The sequence below is a fragment of the Mustela erminea genome, chromosome 1, assembly GCF_009829155.1.
Source record: "Mustela erminea isolate mMusErm1 chromosome 1, mMusErm1.Pri, whole genome shotgun sequence".
Lineage (NCBI taxonomy): Eukaryota > Metazoa > Chordata > Mammalia > Carnivora > Mustelidae > Mustela > Mustela erminea.
In genome coordinates, this window is record NC_045614.1 from 21,536,083 (window position 1) to 21,549,765 (window position 13,683).

The window sequence follows — 13,683 nt, forward strand, 5'->3', positions numbered from 1 at the left end:
AGCCACCCAGGCTCGGGATTTTCTTCCTGTGCACACCCTGAGGCCTGAGCCTGTGCAGTGTGCTCACGTTGGCCACCCCAGAACTCGCAATGGACCATAAAAACTGTGTGGCCTCACAGGCTGCCCTTGGGAGAATAGTTCACGGGCACATTCTCGACTCAGCCCTGTCCCATCACATCACAGAGGGACCAGAGCCAACAATTACATCATCTCTCAGACCTGGCCACCTCCACGGGAGCACTGGGCAATTCCACAGAAGCAGAAGAGCCTCAAGTTCTTGGAAACAGGAATTAGCCAAGAAAACAGGTTCATGAAAAATAATAATATTATGTTCCCCTTAGAAATGTCCATCACTGGATGAACTGTGACTGCCTTAATGGCACGGTCTCCCCTGCTGCCAGACTAACCCCTGCCTGCATCATTCCCTTTGTTTTTATGGCTGCCTGATACCTATATCTGCTTTTTTATTGTCTTCCCTCTACCAGTAGTTAACTTTTTGCCCCTGCTGTATCTCCAATACCTAAAACAGTGCACAGCATTGGTAAGTGTTAAGTGATATTTGCCAAATAAACAAATGAATGAACAATTAGTCTTGGGGCACCTGGCTGGTTCAGTCAGTAGAGCATGAGACTCTGGGTCTCAAGGTTGTGAGTTTTCAGCCCCATATCAGGTGTAGTATTTACTTAAAAAAAAAAAAGTTAGAGTCTATGTGTTGCACCCTTCTATGTACTGGGCACATATATTTAATCCTCATGAGGTGTTACTGTCTTTTACAGTTGAAGAATCAGAGGTTTGGAGAGATAGAGTGATTTGATATAGGTCACAAGGTAGTGAGTCTCCCCAGAAACTTAGTTTCCTTTACTGAAGGCAGTGGAACAGTCAAAAGATGAGAAATCCTATTGAGCAGTGATCCTCATCCCCTCCATCAGTATCTCACACTACAATGAGGAGGGTTTGACGAGGGAAGGAAACTCCTTGGGAGATGGGTTCTAGCCCAGTCCTGCTGAGCTTCACAGCCTGGGATGCAGGCAAGGAGCCCAAGGGCCAGCAGAATGCCCAGACTCCAACCCTGGTTGAGATCTGGTTTCAGACAGAAAGATGAGAAAGCTGCATACAGCAACTCACATGAGCCCAGGATGAACACAGTATCCAGGAACAGGTTAGTTGTCCCTTTCTGATGTTTCCCAACACAGTCAGCCACTGAAATTATTAGAACATACTGTTTTATTTTTTTTTTTCAGGTGGATCCAAGGTTTAATTTTTTTTTTAAGTGAGCTATAGAAATACTGAAGAACAAAGGGGAAATTTTCTAGAATCTTGGAGTGAAGGCTTTCTGAGTATGTCACCAAATTCCAGCAGCCATAAAAGAAAAAAAATCGATAAATTCCTTTACATTAAAAATTAAAAATCTATATGGAAAAAGCCACCATCAAAACCAAAACACAAACAACAAACTGTAATTGGCTACCAAAAACATAATTGTATCTCATTTCTTTTTTTTTTTTAAGATTTTATTTATTTATTTGACAGAGATCACAAATAGGCAGAGAGGCAGACAGAGAGAGAGGAAGGGAAGCAGGCTCCCCGCTGAGCAGACAGCCCAATGCAGGGCTTGATGCGGGGCTTGATGTAGGGCTCGATCCCAGGACTCTGGGATCATGACCTGAGCCAAAGGCAGAGGCTTTAACCCACTGAGCCACCCAGGCGCCCCTTGTATCTCATTTCAAAATAAAGAGCTCTGGGGCATCGGAGTGGCTCAGTCAGTTGGGCGTCAGACTCTTGATTTTGGCTCAGGTCATGGTCTCAGAGTCAGGGATTAAGTTCCGAGGTGGGCTCCCTGCTCAGTGGGGAGTCCGCTGGAGATTGTCTCCCTCTGCCCCTCCCCTCACTCTCTTTCTCTCAATACATAAATAAATAAAATCTTAAGAATAAATAAATCAAGAGTTCTGAAATCAATATGAAAAAACCCAATGGCTCCCTAAGAAACTGGGCAAAGGATACAGACTATTCACAGAAAAAGAAATACAAATAGGTCTCTCAGAACTATGAAAAATTGATTATCCTTTCTCACTGAGATAAATGGAAGTCGAACTAGACTTGCATATCTTTACCTATAGGGAAAGATTAAAAACTTCAGTGAAAAACTGTCATGGTCAAATGATGGAAAAATAGGTTAATGGGAGAGCAAATCGGTGCAACCTTCATGTAGGACAATATCTACAAAATTGTGAACATGTATGCTCCCCTCCTTTTATGAATTGAGGTGAAATACACATAACATAAAATTAACCAGGGCACCTGGATGGCTCAGTCAGTTGAGCGTCTGCCTTTGGCTCAGGTCATGATCTCAGGATCCTAGGATGGAGCCCCATCCCCTGCTCCCTGCTCAGTGGGGAGCCTGCTTCTTCCTCTCCCTCTGCCTCTCCCCATGCTTGTGCGCTCTGTCAAATAAATAAAATCTTTTTTAAAAAAATTAACCATCTTAAAGTGATCAAGTCAGTACATTCACTATGTTGTACAACCACCATCTCTAGTTCTAAAACATTTTCATCACTCCGAAAGAAAACGGTATTTATCAAGCAGTTACTCGCTGTTCCTCCCTCCTCCAGCCTCTGGCCATCTGTAGTCTGCTTTCTGTTTCCATGGATTGACCTATTTTGGATATTTCATTTGAATGGAAAGATAAAACGCAAGACCTTTTATATCTGGCTTTTTTCATTTAGCATAATGCTTATCTACATTGTGGCATACAACAGTACTTGGGTTTTTTTAATAGCTGAATAATGTTCCATTGCCTGTGTATTCCACAGCTTGCTTATCCATTTGTCCATGATGTTTTTGTCATTTCCACCTTTGGGCTATTGTGAATAATGCTGGTATGAACAACGCATATGCCTTTGGCCCAACAGTTCCATTACTAGGAACTGACCCTACCAATACGCCCTCACAAAAAAATGTAAAGCAAATAACTAAAAACCAGCTGAATGTCCACCACTGAGAGGCTAGCTATCTAAAATCTGCATTTTTGCAGAGACTACTCTGAAGCCTTAACAATAAGGCAACTCTTCAAGGACTAATACTAAAAGAACTATCTTCTATGAAAATGTCAGGTATAGCTCATGGCATAGAGTACACTATCACTCGTGTAAAGTAAAGGAGGAGAGGAGGAAAGATTTTACATAAATGTAATTTTAAAATTATTTAAAGTGAGATATAATTGACATATCACATTGTATCTGTTTTAGGTGTACAACGTGATTTAATATTTGTATATTTCATGAAACGATCACAGTAAGTTTAGTTAACATCCATCACTATGGGAGTTACAACTATTTTTCTTGTAATGAGAACTTTTAAGATCTGCTCTCTTAGCAACTTTCAGATGTGCAATACAGCAGTGTTAACTATAGTCACCAAGCTATAGATTACATTCCCAGAATTTACTTACCTTATAACTGGAAGTTTGTATCTTTTGACCAACTTCCCCCATTTTGCCAAACCCCACCCCCAACCTCTGACAACCAGCAGTCTGTCCTCTGTGTCTATGAATTTGGGATTTGTTTGTTTAGATTCCATGTACAAGTGAGATCACACAGTGTTTATCTTTTTCAGACTTATTTCATTTAGCATAATGCACTCATGGTCCATTTGTGTTGTTGCAAATGGCGGAATTCCCTTTGTTTAATGGCTGAGTAATATCCGTGTGTGCACACATGTGCGCATGTGCGCTCCGCACTGTCTTCATCCATTCATCCCTCAGTGGACACTGATTGTTTCCATATCTTAGCTATTGTAAATAATGCTGACGTGAACATGAAGGTGCCCATGGTTTCAAGATGTTGATTTCACTTTCTTTGGATAAATAACCAGAAGTGAAGTTGCTGGATCATAGGGTTTTATTTTTAATTTTGAGGAACCTCCATACTGTTTTCCACAGTGGCTGCAACCCATTTACAATCCTACCAACAGTGCACAAGAATTCCCCCACATCCTCGCCAACACTCATTATTTCTTGTCTTACAGGAAATTATTTATTTATTTATTTATTTATTTATTTTGCTTGAATTTGCACAGAATATCTGGCATCTCTGGAAGGATCTGCAAGAAACTAGTAGTACTGGATGTCTCCCAGGAGAGGAACTGCATGGCCAGGGAGGAGATGGGGTTGTGCGGGGAGACTTGTTACTAAATACACTTTCATACCTTTTGAATTGGGTTTTTTTTAAAGGCCTTTTTTTCCCCCCCAAAGTAATCTCTATGCCCAATTTGGGACTTGAACTCATGACCCTGAGATGGAGTGTAGCATATTCTACTGAGCCAGTCAGGCACCCCATCTTTGAAATTTTGAGTTGTGGGACTCAACAAAAACTATTCTCATTGTGAGGGGAAAAAATGTAGCATAAAAATCTTTTTCTTTTAAACTTGCTCCTCCCCACCCCCCTCCCCCACATGCTGGCTGAGTTAGCTGAGGAGAGGCGTCTGGCCAGGAGCTGGGGCAAGCTTGGGTTCATCTGAACAGTAGGGAGAAGGGTGTTGCCGGAGGGTGAGGATTTGCATGGCCCCCAGGATGGGCTCAGCCCAGGAATGAAGGGAGACCCACCCCAAGGAACCTCGCCTACAATTTCAGACTATAGAGATGGAAGTGCCTGGAAATTTCTGGAGAAAGAAAAAGGCAAATGGCCAATCCAAAAGTCTGGGAATGAGACGGGCACTGGATTGTAGAAGCAGCAACAGTCAGAAGACAATGAAGAGAGAAGTCAGAATTCTGAAACAAAGTATCAGTAAAAGCAAAGGCTTTTGCCCCATGATGGGTGTAGAGCTTACTTTCAAGTGGGGCGTGGCTTTTGAGACAAACCTTTTCAGACTTGCAAGGACCCAGGGAATTACCTTCCAGTCATCCTTTCTTGGAAAGTTGTTAGAGGATGTGCTTCAGCAAAATGAGGTAGAAAACTAAGATAGTCAGGCTTGGGATCCAAATAAGAGTAGAGGCCAGAGGAGCCTCTGTGGCACTGACAGAACACTCAGGCCACCTTGGGATAGGGAGGACGGGACCACCATAGGACTCCACAGCTATACTGAGCAACAGACCACCTCTGCCACCCAGAGCTTCTCTGAATAGACTTGAGAGGATCAGATTCATCCCACCCAGGGAAGCCCAAGACAGTGGGTTGGAGCTTGTGTCATTTTATTTTATTTTATTTTATTTTTTTAAGATTTTATTTATTTATTTGACAGACAGAGATCACAAGTAGGCAGAGAGGCAGGCAGAGAGAGAGGAGGAAGCAGGCTCCCCGCTGAGCAGAGAGTCCGATGTGGGGCTCCATCCCAGGACCCTGGGATCATGACCCGAGCCGAAGGCAGAGGCTTTAACCCACTGAGCCACCCAGGCGCCCCGAGCTTGTGTCATTTTAGATTTTAAAACCCTCTGAGCCATTAGCTGGTGGGGGAAAGGAGGTCTGCCTCCTCAGGTAGGTCTGCCCCACCCTGGGTCCCTGGTCCTTGGTCTTTCTGTTCCAATGATAGGCCATAGCTCAGGTGTCCTCTAGAAAGCTTTTTCTGACTTTTCCCCACCCCCTTGCCAGCTGGACCAAGCACCATCTATCAGGACTTCACCACCAGAGCAGGGGAGCCCATCTCCATTAGTGCAGTGTGCCTGCCCCCAGTGTGGGGCCCCGGTGCACACAGTGGGGTCAGTAAGTTAGCCCCCAGGCTGCTCTGCACTGGAGTCATCTGAGGGAGGGGACATGGGACACAGCTTCCTGTCTCAAGAACAGCCCTCCCTGGGCAGGGGGACCCCCCAGTGAGGCAGGGCTGGCACCCAGAGAAGTAGGGCCTTGTGAACCTGTATGTTCCAGGCTTAGCCGTGGAGGCAAAGGAAGGGACTCCTCCTGCAGCCCTCCCCGGGGACCCTGGGCTAAGGGGCTCAGGGACTTTGAGATGGCAAGCCTGCCTTTCTGGAGGCGGAAAGAGGAAGAGAAATCCCCTGGGGGCGGGGGGGAGGTTCTGAGTCAGCTGAACTGTCATAATGGAAACAGCACACCCTGGGTATCAGGACACTTCTCCTCTGTGGCCTTAGAGACCCCTTATGAGACAGAAAGAACAGTCCTGTGCCAGGAGTTGGGCTTAAGTGACAGAAGGGTGACAAAGCCTCTGTTAACAGGCAAGGGAGACACTGCTGCTGACCCCACCGTGACAGCTGGTCAGCGGGGAAGAGACTGCAACATCTCTCCTCCAGCAAAGATGAAAGTCTTTCACTTCCTTAGTTCCAAGTCTGCACTCAGGTTGGAGCCTTTTAGGGACCACGAGTTCCCTTTGTCCACCAGCCAGTGAAGAGCCTGCTGTCTGTCCACAGAGGATATCTTGACTGGGGGGGTGGGGGAAGTCATTTGAGAGGCTGTCCCCTAACTGGGGAGCGGCCTCCCGCGATGAGAAAGGCCAGGGTGACCACCAAGGCCCATCTGGGGGCGGAAAGTGACAGACTACGGGGGTGGTGAATGAAGGCCACCTGGGAGAACCCAGTGCTCTGAGACTTACTCAACGCCTCAGTCTGACACCTCTAAGCACATCCTGTTCCCATCTTCCCCTTGCGCAAGGCTGGGGCCCAGCAGGAGGAGGCCAGAGGCTCTGCTGCGCGGGGCGGGGGACAGCTTGGACGCCCCGGCTGCCTTCATTCGACCCCGTCACTTCGCTGGGTTGGGGGTGGCCAGGAGGGTCTTTCCCGTGGCCAGGGCCAGCGCCACCCCGCGTGTGCAGCCGCACCCGGCCTGCTGGGGGGGGGGGGGGATGTGTGTGTGACGCGGGCAAGCCGCTGGGCTTCTCGAGGCCTCAGTTTTCTTGCCCGTGAAGTGGGCTTGACAACAGCCTCGGCTTTTCCGGGCCGTGACGAGGCTCAGCAGTCCCGGGGGCGCCCATGCCGCGCGCGCACTCCCCGCGGGAGGCCGGAGTTTGGGGGCGTCACCGCCCCGCCCCCGGCCCCGCCCCCGGCCCCGGCCCGCTTCCTCCTCCCGCCCCGCGCCCCGCGGGCAGCCCCCTGCCGCCGCGCCATGTCCGCCGGCTGGTTCCGGCGCCGCTTTCTGCCGGGGGGTCCGCTCCCCGCGCCGCGGCCCCCCCGGCCGCGCGCCAGCCCAGTGCCCTACCGGCGGCCCCGCTTTCTGCGCGGCTCGGGCTCGGGCCCCGGCCCCGCCGACGCCCCGCGCAGATCGGACGCCCGGCCTGTGCGCAGCCCGGCGCGGGGCCGCGCGCTGCCTTGGAATGCAGGCTACGCCGAGTGAGTGCCCCGCCCCGGGAGCCCACCCCCACCCCTCGGGTCCCTACTCCCGTCTCTCGGGCTCCTCCACCCCGCCCCTCGGGTTCCCTCCCGCCCCGGCCCTGCTGGGTCAGCCCCAGAGTCGGGACCAACCTGGAAAATAGCCTAAGCTGAGCGAGTGCCCCCACCCCCGGCCTGTGGATAGCCCCCTCCTGTCCTCACCTGGGACTCTGGACAGCCTCCTCCCCCGCCCCCCGCCAATCCCCGCCCCACCCTTATCTTTGGAACTCCAGCCTCCCTCAGAGAGGCTTGCGACTTGGGAAGGACCTGCACCTCTGGGGCTTCCAGGATGAGGCAGGGACACTGGACAGAGTTCCAGCACTGTGGGTCTTGGAGCTCACCGGCAGGCATGCATCTCACACTGGGTTGTGGCCTGTGCTGTATGGGGCTGCAAATCTGGCTGAGATGGGGCGGAGGATAGGCAAAGGAGCCCAGATCTCCCCAAGCAGCACCCCCTCTCACCTCCCAGCCCAGGTCAGCGGGTAGTCTCCCAGGGGATCTGGGCCCCAGAGTTCTGCCTTAGTCTGAGGTTACTGATCAGTTCGGAAACTTAACACTGTCCAGGTGCCTGTCAGGGGCAGCATGGGGGCTGCTGCCTCAGAGGTAGGGCTGGCTCCTTCTGTGTACCAGCTCTGGTCTCTGCCCATGGGGTCATGGGTGTGTCCCTGAAGGGTCACTGGTCACTTACCGGCCTCAGGATCATCAATGCAGAGAAATCTGAGTTCAATGAGGATCAGGCGGCCTGTGGGCAGCTGTGCATACGGAGATGTGAGTTTGGGGCTGAAGAGGACCAGGAGTGGCTGGCCCTGTGCTCAGAGGAGGTGAGTGCAGCTGGGCCTATGCCCATCTTACAGGCTGGGACCAGGACTGCAAGTTGAGGTTCTTGCTCTAGTGTCCCACTCTGGGCCGGGGAACAACTGGCGAAGCCAGGCAGAGCCTGATGCCAAGCCCTTCCGGCACAGCTTCTGACAGGTCATTACTGGGCCCTGTTTGATGGGCACGGCGGTCCGGCCGCGGCCATCCTCGCTGCCAACACCCTGCACTCCTGCCTGCGCCGGCAGCTGGAGGCCGTGGTGGAGGGTGTAGTGGCCACTCGGCCCCCCATGCACCTCAGCGGCCATTGCGTCTGCACCAGTGATCCCCAGTTTGTGGAAGAAAAGGGCATTAGGGCGGAAGACTTGGTGATCGGGGCTCTGGAGAGTGCCTTCCAGGAATGTGTGAGTGTGGCCTTTGCCTGGGGAAGGGTCCAGGGACCTGAGGGGCATCCCTGCCCACAGCAGTGGTTTCCTGGGATCTTTGCACTGGGAGGACAGGATGGGGTTGGCTTGTTAGTAGTGATCATCGCTATCATCATAAGCCCTCCCATTTATCCAGTTGTCTGGTATGCGCCAGGGGCTTTTCCGTGCCCCATACCTTGTGCACCCCTCTGGTCCTTCTTGGTGCAGGGGTGGCTTTCCCTTCCTCAGTTCTGATTAGGACTTCCCTCCCTCCCAGGGGATACGCCTAGATCCTCTGACCACAAGGATCCTGGAGTCAGAGCTAGACCTTGTGTGGGGACCACCAGGCTTGCTGTTGGGGAAGTGAACTCTGGGGTGGGGATTGGGGACAGAGTGGTCTGATGGCAGTGCCAGCAGCAGCTCAGGTGGCTTCGGTTTGCCCCAGGATGAGGTGATCGGGCGGGAGCTGGAGGCCTCGGGCCAGGTGGGCGGCTGCACAGCCCTGGTGGCTGTGTCCCTGCAGGGAAAGCTGTATGTGGCCAATGCTGGGGACAGCAGGTAAGAGCCAGAGGGTAGGCAGGGCGGGGTGGGCAGGCGGGCACCAGAGGCACGGGGGACAGTGAAAGGGGGTTGGAAGTGGAGGGATGGATATGGGGACTGACTGGTTAAGTTGCTTACGTACCTGGTGTGTCAGCTGAGTGGACAGCAGATGCCAGGGAGGGCAGGAGGCCTGAGCCTTTATTCTGCAGGCTGTAGGTAGTCATGGGGGCTTTGAGCAAGAGATTGGCATAGGCAGAGCTGGTCCCTGGTGGCTGGAGGAGGGGCCAACAGGATGGAGGCCATGAACGAGGGCGGAGTCTGCCCCACAGACCTCTCTTTGTCAACCCCGTCCAGGGCCATATTGGTACGAAAAGATGAGATCCGGCCCCTGAGCTCGGAGTTCACCCCAGAGACTGAGCGGCAGCGGATCCAGCAGCTGGTAGGTATCTTGCAGAGGGAGGCTGTGGATCCCCAACTTGTGAGTCCCCAGTCACCAGAGGCCACCAGAGAGCCTGATCTGTGCCTGGCCTCCCTACCCGAGGCCTTTGTCTACCCCGAGCTTCTGGCTGGTGAGTTCACCCGACTGGAGTTCCCTCGGCGACTGAAGGGTGATGACTTGGGGCAGAAGGTTTTGTTCCGGGATCACCACATGAGGGGCTGGTGAGCGAGGTGGGCTTGGGAGACAGTGGGGAGAGCCCTGGTGTCCAGGCCCAGTGTGTGGACTTGGGGCTGTCCTCTTTCAGCCTGGACAGGGTGGGCTCTGTGGTGCAGGGAGGTGAGGGGGTGGGTGGGGCCTGGGTTGACGCTGGGTCTGACCCTGGTAGGAGCTACAAGTGTGTGGAGAAGTCGGATCTCAAGTACCCACTGATCCATGGGCAGGGTAGGCAGGTCAGTGAATGGCCCCCTCTTAAGAACCCCTCTTAAATTGCTCCCTGGAGAGGGGGGAGCTCCCTTCTTCCTTGCTGGGTGGACTGGAGCTGGGGTCACGGAGTTTGCCCCAAAGCTACAGGATGTCTGTCCCTCATCCCAGGGCACCTGAGGGCCACGGTGCGCTTCCGTGTGCTTTATTTGCACATTTGACAACAAACAGCTGTCACCTCGTGTCTCCCTTGTCCCCAGGCTCGGTTACTGGGAACATTGGCCGTCTCCCGGGGCCTGGGAGACCATCAGCTCAGAGTCCTGGACACAAACATTCAGCTCAAGCCCTTCTTGCTCTCTGTCCCACAGGTGAGTGGCCCACAGACAGTCCACACCAGCTTCCGTCTGCCCAGAAAGGCAGACGACGAGGCTGGCGGGAGCAGGGAAGGGAGTGCTGAGGGACCCTCAGGCTTAACTTGCAGGTAACCGTACTGGATGTGGACCAACTGGAGCTACAGGAGGAGGATGTGGTTGTCATGGCAACTGATGGTCTCTGGGATGTCCTGTCCAATGAGCAGGTGGCACAGCTAGTGCGGAGCTTCCTCCCTGGCAACCGAGAGGACCCACACAGGTACTGTAGCTTCAACGACACCAGGAAGTAGTTGTGGCCGAGAAGACAGCGCTGGTGATGAACCTGGCTCAGGACAGGTGGTCAGGAGCAGAGAGGGCTATCTCAAACTTCTGGGGGGTGATGGTGGGTCCCCAAAATCTCTGGGTTCAGAAATCCCCAGGACCAAAATCTCCATGGTCCAACCTGTGGCCATCCCATGCTTGTGGCCTTGCCTGGCCCTACAGCTGGACTGCATTGTTTGGGTCCCCACATGTCTAGCCCTATGCAAGTTCTCCCTGAGGACTGCCCTTGCCTCTCTGCTCTGGCTCCAAAGTGCATCCGTAGGATGATCCCCACAGGTTCTCCGAGCTGGCCCAAATGCTGATACACAGCACACAGGGAAAGGACGACGGTCCCACAGGAGAAGGGCAGGTGTCCTACGATGACATCTCGGTGTTCGTGATTCCCTTGCACAACCAGGGCCAGAGGAGCGATGGCCACTGAGGATTCAGACACTATACCCCAGAACCACTCTGGGGCCGAGTATAGTCCGGGCATCCCTCCAGTCAACAGCAGGCCTACCTGCCCTGCCCCCGACACGATGGGTTGATCCCACACCCCAGCCCATCTCAAGGAGAGCATTTACAGCAGGCAGTCAGAGCTTGAAGAGTACGGAGAGCCCTGCTCCCCAGGTCCCTCTTCAGGCAGGCAGGGCAAGAGCGCAGTTATCAGGAATCTCCCTTAACGTAGGAAACCCATGTGGGGCTCCTCTGACAGGGTCTTTGCAACTCAACGTTATTCCCAGATGGGGACAGCCGGACTAAGGGCGCTGGCCATGAATGCTAGGAGGGGCAGAAGAGCCTGTTTGAATCTAGGTCTCCAACCCATGAATGTCAGAGTATTTACTCAATTACCTCCAAAGCCTAAGGAGGGTGCCTTATGGGAAGCTGTGGGTAGCCTCCTGTCTGCTCAACAGCCATCTTAAATCAGCCCCTTGAGAGACCAGCCCAGCCCAGTCCGGCTCCCCTCTGCCACTGGAGGTGAGGCCCAGGCCCAGGTGCTAAAGGTGGGGCAGAATAGAAAGAGGCAAGAGGAGCCCCCCAGTTTACTAAGCCAGGAATGTCCCTGATAACTCCCTCCTGGCCCCAGCTCTGCCCCAAGCTGATGTGCCAGCAATGTGGTTTTGTTGCTCCCCGTCCCCTCCCTATTATTAAATGTTTGTGTGCTGAAGAGCTCTTGTGAATTATGAACTGCTGTAAAGCTTGGCATTATAGTATACTTTTTTGCTCATTCTTGTTACTTTCCATACAATCAGTCTTTGCTCCCCCTTGCAAGTCTGCCTATAGTCAGGACTGCATTTTCTCCAAGCGCCTCTCTAGTCCCCAGTATGGGGTGAGCCCTCTCTAGTCCCCAGTATGGGGTGAGCCCCAGTGAGAGAACTGTGGTTCAGGGAACAGAAAAGTCTCTGCCACCATCTGCGGGCCCCTGGGTTGAAGTACCTTCTGGTACACCAACATTAACTTGGTTTTGCATGACGATTTCAATAAACCAAGAGTTAGCTGGAGACAAATCACTCAGTGTTCCAGAGCTTGCTGTCTGATGACCAGCTTAGTTCTCCACCTTCCCCACCAGACTGCCATCACCTAGCACTCGCCAGGGCCCGGGTGCTTGGGAGCACTTGTTGAATTACAAGGCGACCACCTTTATGACCTCAGCCTCACACTCCTACTTTAGTTTACAACGGGGACAAATTCTGTTCAGGCATCTCGCAACCCCAGATGGGGACCAGGAGGGACATGGGCTAAGAAGCACCAGAACTGAAGGTAAAACTTACATGTTTATACTATCGGGGAGGTTCTCAAGCCCCCTTTCCTGCCCATTAACTCACTTTATTTTTATTTTGTGCCCCCTCCCTTTTTTTTAAGTAAGCTCCATGCCAGTGTGGAGCTTGAACTCATGATCCTGAGATCAAGAGTCACATGTTCTACTGACTTAGCCAGCCAGGAGCCCCTCATTAACTCATTTTAGACTCTCATTTCCTGTACATTCTCCAGGGAAGCGGTAGGGAAAACTACCAAAATTTCTCATTTTTCAGTCCTGTCCCATAGCCCCACACTTCTGGACTTCCGTATGTCCACAGCTAGGTCCCGACACCCCGGGGACCCCTGAAGCACGGGCAGCCTCTCCAGGCCTGCTCCAGTTGGGCGGCTAGCCGAGGCACAGCGCGCCTTACCAGCCTGCAGTTCCACTTCCTGTCTTCAGCAGCCGCCCCCGCCCCCAGCAGTGTGGGCAGCACCCTGCGCCTGCCTCTCCCCCACATCAACTGCTCAGGCAGCTCACCCTGGCAGCCCGCTGCCTGCTCTTGCTCCTCACACAAGGCTGAAGCCCAGGGAGCAGCACAGCGGGTCTCTGGACTGCCTAAGCTACAGGAGTAGTGGCTGCAGGGACCGCCACACTCACCTGCCGTGTCCCTGTGGCTCCGCAGAGCCACGTGATGTGGCAGGCCTCCTCCAGGCTGTGTGGGCCACCTCCTTGAGCAGTCCGCCAGGAGAACCTATGCGCGGCCTATTGCTCACAAGCTGGGATGTTCCCTCCGAGGCTCTTCGTAACCCTTGACCACCCTCCAATGACCGTGGGCAGAGTGGCAGGCCCAAGGAGGTCTTCTCTGGTTCAAGGGGGCCAGGAAACGGCAGGCAGCTCTGAGGATACTGAGTTAGTGCATGGACTCTAGGAGTTACCAACTCACCAGCCAAGCAAGTTCCTCTGCCAGAACTAGAGCAGGAGCCTCAAAGAGGCCCCATTCTCCTTGCTCCACGGAAGCCAGGGCCTGGCAGGACAAACTTTATTCCAGCTAGAGGCTGCCAATCTGATCGAGCACTGAGGTAACAATGGGGAATGAAAGGCAGCCTGAGGTACTATGCCAGGTAGTCTGAAAGGCTACTTCGATGCAGGCGCAAGTTGGCTTTTCCCATTCATTTCTGGCCCTGTGGCTGCTTATTAGAGCCTGTGGTTGAGACCCAGGCTGCTACGCATTGAGGTCTGGGTCTAGGGGTCCTTCCCACCAGCCTCCAGACCTTGGTCACCAGGGAGGGGACAGTCCCAGGGAGCCCGACAATCCATCCACACGGCATTATCATGAGACCCAGGTGAGT

General features: G+C 53.1%; 1 protein-coding gene across 3 annotated transcripts; it reads left to right on the plus strand.

Annotated features, from left to right (window-relative positions):
• The first annotated feature begins 6,987 nt into the window (after positions 1-6,987).
• PPM1M (protein phosphatase, Mg2+/Mn2+ dependent 1M) lies at positions 6,988-11,761 on the plus strand. Of its 3 annotated transcripts, XM_032321609.1 has the most exons (10): positions 6,991-7,267; positions 8,004-8,127; positions 8,269-8,523; positions 8,969-9,081; positions 9,418-9,502; positions 9,605-9,723; positions 9,888-9,951; positions 10,183-10,290; positions 10,404-10,552; positions 10,891-11,761. In XM_032321609.1, exons 1-10 carry the CDS (start codon positions 7,044-7,046, stop codon positions 11,033-11,035), a joined length of 1,386 nt encoding a protein of 461 aa, XP_032177500.1. In that variant the 5' UTR covers positions 6,991-7,043; the 3' UTR covers positions 11,036-11,761. The 3 variants fall into 3 exon arrangements, with proteins under 3 accessions (XP_032177503.1, XP_032177498.1, XP_032177500.1); XM_032321607.1 differs by having other exon boundaries at positions 6,990-7,267; positions 9,418-9,723; XM_032321612.1 differs by lacking the exon at positions 10,891-11,761 and having other exon boundaries at positions 6,988-7,267; positions 9,418-9,723; positions 10,391-10,478.
• The last annotated feature ends 1,922 nt before the right edge of the window (positions 11,762-13,683 follow it).